General features: G+C 30.0%; 4 protein-coding genes across 4 annotated transcripts; all 4 read right to left on the bottom strand.

Annotated features, from left to right (window-relative positions):
- Positions 1 to 343: 343 nt before the first annotated feature.
- On the bottom strand, positions 344 to 1,668 carry LOC145754718 (mitochondrial import inner membrane translocase subunit Tim16-like). Its single transcript, XM_082570825.1, has 5 exons — positions 1,583 to 1,668; positions 1,216 to 1,300; positions 997 to 1,142; positions 785 to 850; positions 344 to 659 (listed from the first exon to the last, which is right to left on the bottom strand). The coding sequence occupies exons 1-5, from the start codon at positions 1,583 to 1,585 to the stop codon at positions 555 to 557; spliced, it is 405 nt and encodes a 134-aa protein (XP_082426951.1). The 5' UTR covers positions 1,586 to 1,668; the 3' UTR covers positions 344 to 554.
- Positions 1,666 to 3,356, bottom strand: LOC145754707 (RNA N(6)-adenosine-methyltransferase mettl16-like). The gene has a single exon (XM_082570814.1). It carries the CDS (start codon positions 3,338 to 3,340, stop codon positions 1,865 to 1,867), a length of 1,476 nt encoding a protein of 491 aa, XP_082426940.1. The 5' UTR covers positions 3,341 to 3,356; the 3' UTR covers positions 1,666 to 1,864.
- A 138-nt stretch (positions 3,357 to 3,494) lies between these two features.
- On the bottom strand, positions 3,495 to 4,824 carry LOC145758392 (GPN-loop GTPase 3-like). Its single transcript, XM_082572585.1, has one exon. The coding sequence runs from the start codon at positions 4,816 to 4,818 to the stop codon at positions 4,003 to 4,005; it is 816 nt and encodes a 271-aa protein (XP_082428711.1). The 5' UTR covers positions 4,819 to 4,824; the 3' UTR covers positions 3,495 to 4,002.
- A 170-nt stretch (positions 4,825 to 4,994) lies between these two features.
- Positions 4,995 to 6,664, bottom strand: LOC145756797 (5-taurinomethyluridine-[tRNA] synthase subunit GTPB3, mitochondrial-like). The gene has a single exon (XM_082572431.1). The coding sequence runs from the start codon at positions 6,540 to 6,542 to the stop codon at positions 5,025 to 5,027; it is 1,518 nt and encodes a 505-aa protein (XP_082428557.1). The 5' UTR covers positions 6,543 to 6,664; the 3' UTR covers positions 4,995 to 5,024.
- Positions 6,665 to 6,766: the final 102 nt, after the last annotated feature.

Raw genomic sequence — 6,766 nt, forward strand, 5'->3', positions numbered from 1 at the left:
CCAAAGTTCTAAAATTTTTCCGGGTACCTCGGGTCCGCACCGGGTGTTTTAACATAACCAAACAACTAGAGTAGTGGGAATCAAACTTAAGGGTTTAAAGGTGTTAAATATTATAAGCCTAGTTGTTTCACATAAAACTTCACTTTCAAAACACAACACAATATTAGAATTAAACAACCTTACATTTAGCCCTTTAATTAATAGCAACCTATGTTTAAAGTAAGTTTATTTATTTTCTAAAATTAGGAAAAAGTTTAAAAAACAATCAACAAAAGCTTTAAAATTGTAAATTATTTATATTTCGCTATTGTACTTTTAAACATTCACAAAACCAACATAAATGTAAAAGATTTTATTAACAAAACATTGATAAGCAAAGACAAGAAGGTGTTTTAAAAAGTTTATGAGTAGTTTTCATAAAAAAAATATCAGAAATATCAAGTTTTTTTAAGCTTAGGGTAATATTTAAAAAACATTGTTTAATTGACTAAAATGTTGAAACAATTCAAAGTAAATATACAAAAAAATATAAAAAACAAAAAAATAAAGTCATATTAAGAATTTGAATCCTTGTTTTGAGTTTCTTTATTTTTTGATTCATTATTATTAGAAGTTTTGGGTTCATTTTCTACGTCTAATCTTTCTTTAGCTCTAAAGACCTAAATAAATATAACAAATTTAACTAATAAATATAACAAAGTAATGTTTTAAGTATATGCTGTCCTTTTATTAATTTAACTGGCAGCGTGGGTATTTTAACTGGCAGCGTGGCGGAGAATAATACCTTGGATTGAATATAAAAAGATCCTCCGCTGGCTTTATCATTAACTTTCATTAAGTGATCGTAACTCTGTTAAAAAAGAAAACAAAAGTGGTCAAAAATATAAAATACATAAAGCAAAACTTGCAAAAAAATGACAAATAAATTTTAAAGTTAAAAGTGTATAATAGGTAAAAATAAGAAACATGATAGTTGTATTATCATCACTAATTTACCTTATTTACTTGTTCCATATTCTTAACATCGGGGACATTTAAAATTTGTTTTGCTTCATCCAAAGACATTCCAAACAAACTTGAATTTGCGGCAGATTCTTTTCCCTTATTACCACCCCCTGCTCGTTGGGCTGCATGCTTACTTTCTATGGAAATAAGAATGATTTAATTTAAATATTTCAAAGTTAGAAGAAAATTAGGAAAAGTTTTGTAACTTGCCATTAATTTCTCTTCTCACTGCTTTAGCAAAAGCTCGTCCAACAACTTGGGCCCCAGCAATGATCACTTTAACGATGTTGTTGGCCTAAAAGATAAAAAATAACAACAACACAATATACAAAAATAAATATAATAGATTTATAATGGAAATTAGTGGACAATATATAAGTACGTCCAATTTATAAGCTTACAAAATAAGTTAAACTGATGTTTGTAGTATGTACGCGGGTAAATAATTGTTAAGAGATGTGACCATATTATGACAATTTTAATGCAGACCATAGGGCAGGTGACTAGTAATTTAAAATATAGTTTTGGCAATAATCAATGGCTTAAAAAAGTTTTATTAAAAAATTACAGTTCTTACCATTTAGAAATTTACTTCAAACAATCTTTAGCCTTAATTTCTTATTTTTTAAATTTTCTAGTTTTATAAACAATGGTTTAAAATCTAAAAAATAAGAATAAAAAAGCTAATAACATAGCATAGTTAAAAAATAGGCTACAAAATAAGAGATGTGCATAATAATCTAATAAAAAATTAAACCCATGATAATAGTACACTTAAAAAAAACGTGTACTGATATTTAAAAATAATACTCAGTAAATTGTAAGTTCCAAACTATATTAAATTAAAATAAGTTAAGTTTTAAACTTTTCCTTTCATTGAAACAATTAAATCGTTCATATTATTTCGTTGTGAGTTATCATTACACGAGAAATATAATTCAACTGGACCAAACATGATTTTAACAACCTCAACAGAACATTCTAAAACATAATCCTGTTTGTTATTTAAAGATAAATTTCCATTTTGTAAAATTTCATCAGAATTTTTAAAATCTTGATTATTACTAACGACAATTTTGTCTTTTTTATTTTCTGAAATTTCTTCTTCAAAACTTTTTGTGATTTCTGTTTCATTTAAAAGTTTTTGATTATTTTCTGTAGGAAGTATTTCTGGTATTGATTCATTATTGTCAATTAAACGATGTCCACCATTTTCTAATTTAGCAATCTTGTTTTTTATGACATCACAAAAAGCTAATTGTCTTCTTTTTCTTCTATTATGCAACCAAGATTTTGACTTTGCACGAATTTTAATTTTAACTTTATCCTCAGCCAAAATTTCAGTTTCAAATAAAATATTCAAATTTGATAAATATTTTTGAATTTCGTTGACAGTTTCATTTAGGAATAAAAACTTTGATTCAATTTTAATCGGTTTTCGTTCTTTTTTTGAGTCCAAAAACATTGATTTTGGAATTTTGTTTTTGTTTATCTGAGAGTTAAAACTCCAACCAAGTGCCCACCTCATTGTATTACCTTGACATAACTCAGTAGAAGCTAAACATTCAATTCCATCGTCAACAATCAATTTTTTCAATTTCAAAAAACTCTCTTTTTTACCGAGCATAATAGTAAACCAACCCACATCTTTTTTCGATTTACTTTCATTGAATATTTTTAACCCAAACGCAAAATCACCGCCGTTTGAAATCATTTCGTTTTTACTCCCATTGCAGACTGAGTTAGCTTGTGGTCGGTTTTTCGAACTTTCAACTTCATTCTCAGTGTTAAAAAATGGAGGATTACAAATACAAATATCAAACTTATGATCTTCCAGTAACTTCTCATTATCATCAACTTTAAAAATTTTAATTTTTTCTTCTAAATTATTCTGCAGAACATTTTTTGTTGCATATTCAAAATTTTTCTCATCCGTTTCCGTAGCAACAAATTTCCAATCAGGATTTAATTTTGACGCCAATAGAGGATAAACACAACAGCACCCACATCCAATATCAAGAATGCGGCGCTGATTTAAAGTTTCAGGAAAGCACTGAAATAAGTCTTCAATCCAATGTAGATAGTTAAGTCTAGATGGAATGGTAGGAATTAATCGATCATCTGGCAAACTAACTTTAAGACCAAAATCTTTTTCAAGTAAGCAAGTTGTTAATTCCTTTAAGGCATTAGGGTCTTTAAAATTCAAAAAAGGTTTCTTTTTACAGGAAAATTTTAAATATTTCTTGAAATTAGGAAATAATTCGGATAATTCGATGAAATTTGGAGGCTTGTCTTTGTAGATGTTTCTTTCATGCATAAACTTGTTAAAAGCCATTTTATATTTACCTATTTTATTTTTATCAAAACCCTAATATATAAATCTAAAAATGAAAAATAAATTTAAATTAAAATCAGCAATGTTAGCTACAGAATGATTTGTAGAAATTTTAAACAAAATAAAAAGAATATTTGAGTTGTAATAAAAATTTAGAAAAATTTAATTTATTATATATTTAGTCAATCTTCAATACCCAAATTTTTTTTTATAATTGTTAAAAAATAAACCCAACAAAAAAATTTTTTTTAACTAATATTTTAAATCCAAAAATAAATTATATTTCCTTAAACAGTTTCGTAAAGAGTATTTATATTTTAGTTATAAACAGTCTTACTAATTACCACACAGGCCATAAAAGACTTTTACCACACATGACAAAAAAAATAAAATGCAAAATCACATTCTGTTTTTTAGTCCTTGAGGCAATCAAGAGCATTTCTTAGAAGAGGGTTAGGGCTGGAGTTAATAAAAAGTGTCCCATTGTCGATATTTTGTGTTTATTAAATGACAGTAAAAACAATCAACACGTTTTGTGTGGTAACTTGGCACTTGTGTGTGGTCCTGTGTGGTAATTAGTAGGACCTGTTTTGAAGTCACACCCAGATTTTGACCTTACAAGAATATTGTTTTTAAACTTTCTTTTGTTCTGGTTTATTAAATTATTCAGGTTCATTTAAATCATCCCCAAAATCTTTGGTATCCACATCCAGATCTTCTCCATATTGGATCGCATTATCAATTTGTTGAAGAATATCATCGATTGTATTTTCATTTGATTGATCCAATGGCAAGAAACTAACCAAACCAAAATCATCGATTAACTCACAAATCTTCTCCGTTAATTTCTGATATTTTTTAATATGATATCCAGAACTTTCAGCTATTTCCTGCATATTAGGACTTAAGAACTCTTCTAATTTCTTCTTCGAACTTTTTGGTAACAAATCAAGTTTCGTCATCACACTCACATGTGGTATCTCGAGGTTAACCATGCACGAAAGTGAGGATAAAGTGCCGGAAACAAATTTACTCGGTTCGCCTAAGAATTGAGCGTCAACTAAAAACACCCCACAAATTCTGAAATCCCACGATTTTAAAGCCTCCGTTAAAGTCCTCATTACGGGAAGATGAGTATAAAGTTCAATTTGTCCAGGACAGTCAAATATGAAATAATCATCATCTGTGGCATTTAAATTGTCTTCTAACCATTCTAAATTTTTAGCCAGATATTCCATACAAAAAACCAGCCCGCCGTTGGGACCAAATTTGAGTTCGGAATCCTCCATAACATCGTCAACACAAACTAAATCTCGTACATCCACTGTGACATCATATTTGAATTCCTCGGCAGCAGGGTCAAGGTTTATGACAAAACAATTTCTTTTCAATGATTTAAAATGTTCACTCATTAGAGCACAGTAGGTACTTTTACCACTTCCTGCAGGACCCATTATAACCTGCCCATATTTAGGCATTTTGGGGAGAAATTTAAACAAGTTTCTACCCTTGTTTTGCTTCAAAAAGTTATTAATAATATTATTTGATGAAAATTAAAAATAAAGTCAAAAACCAATATAATCTCAATCCAAATATCCCGAATGTTGTTTTAAATATATTTCAAAAAGTCCTAAATTTTGAACCTCCTAAATTTTGAACCTAAATAAAACATAAAAACAACATTTTATTTTCCGATACAGAAATCTTTAAAAATAACATCCAAAATTTCTTCTGCACCAACTTTTCCGACAATCCTTCCCAGCTCGTTTAAACCCATTCGAAAATACTCGGCCGCAATAACGACATCTTTATCAATCAGTGGTGAAGCCGACTTTAAATTTTCAACGCAATTTATTAAATGTTGCCGATGTCTTTGTTGCGTTATACTTGGGATTTCCCCAATGTTGGTACCACCACATAACTGTTCAACTGTCTTTGTGAATATCGAAATAAATTCTGATAAACCTTTTGTCGTTTCGCAAGAAATTAAACAAATATTTGGGAAACTTTTTGCGAGACTTTCAAATTTTTCCGAATTTTTTACCAAGTCTATTTTGTTGATTAAAACAAGAACTTGTTTATTTTTTATTTCATTTTTATCAATATTCAAACCTTGCATGTGACTTTCCAAATAACCTTGAAAATTTTCAACTTTAATATTTTTAAGTTCATTAGCATCCAACATAAACAAAATCAGATCGGAAATTTTAACATTTTCATGAGCTCTTCTAACTCCTTCTACTTCTATGACATCATAAGCATCACACAATCCTGCAGTGTCACTTAACACAACAGGGAATCCCCTGATATCCAAAGTTGACTCGATGATATCACGAGTTGTCCCGGCGATATCAGATACAATTGCAGCAGGACGTTGAACGACTAAATTCAACAGCGAGCTTTTACCGACATTTGGTTTCCCTATGATTGAAACTCTGACCCCGTTTCTTAACCTTTCACCTCTGTTGTTATCTTCCAAATGGAGTTCAATTTTTTTTATTATTCTTTTATTTTCAGTTTTAATTTCTTGTAGTAAATTATCGTCCAAACTTTGATCTTCACTAAAGTCAATATAGGCTTCCAGATGTGCAACATTTTTAACTAATTCAGAGTTAAAAGTTTTGTAAAGTGAAGCTAGTGACCCCTCCATTTGATGAAGAGCTTGTCTTCTTTGCGCTTCTGTTTCAGCGTGAATCAAATCTCCCAATCCTTCAACTTCTGTTAAATCAAATTTATCGTTCAGAAACGCACGCTTTGTAAAATCTCCTGCTTCTGCCGGTCGCAAGCCCTCAATTGAGGATAAAGCTGTTAAAACAGAGGTTATAACTGCTGGTCCACCGTGAACCTGAAACTCACAAATGTCTTCTCCGGTGAAACTGTTCGGGGCCGCAAACCACATGACTAATGCTCGGTCAAGCATGATATTTGTCTGAGGGTTTTTAAGAATTGAAACGAATGCTCTGTTGGGTTTGGGAAGTTTTTTGCGGCCTGTAAGTCCGAGTAAAGTTGATTTTGTTTTTGAACCGGAAACCCTGATAACAGCAACCCCACATTTTCCGAATCCAGAGGAAAGAGCAAAGATTGTGTCTTGATCAACACGTTGGGAGAAAAAACGAACAAAATGAAAGGGAAACCCTGTTTTCTTGCGGTTTAAATTTACAAAATTATTTTTGACAAATTGTTTGGAAATATTAAACGCCATAACTAAATAACAAGTCTTATAAACTATAATTTAAACAGTTTTTGGTTTTCTCATATTACTGTGAATATTTTTAAGTTTTTTTTGTCTAAATATTAATTTCAAAGATTTGTAAACACACTTCCATTATTACATCATCAACATGGAGGGGAATCCCCAACACGCTTATAAAACGATGAGTAGAAGTCGTGACAGAAACATGTCCAATGCCACGCCATAGGATAATT

Source organism: Corella eumyota, chromosome 1 (assembly GCF_963082875.1).
Source record: "Corella eumyota chromosome 1, kaCorEumy4.1, whole genome shotgun sequence".
Classification (NCBI taxonomy): Eukaryota; Metazoa; Chordata; class Ascidiacea; order Phlebobranchia; family Corellidae; genus Corella; species Corella eumyota.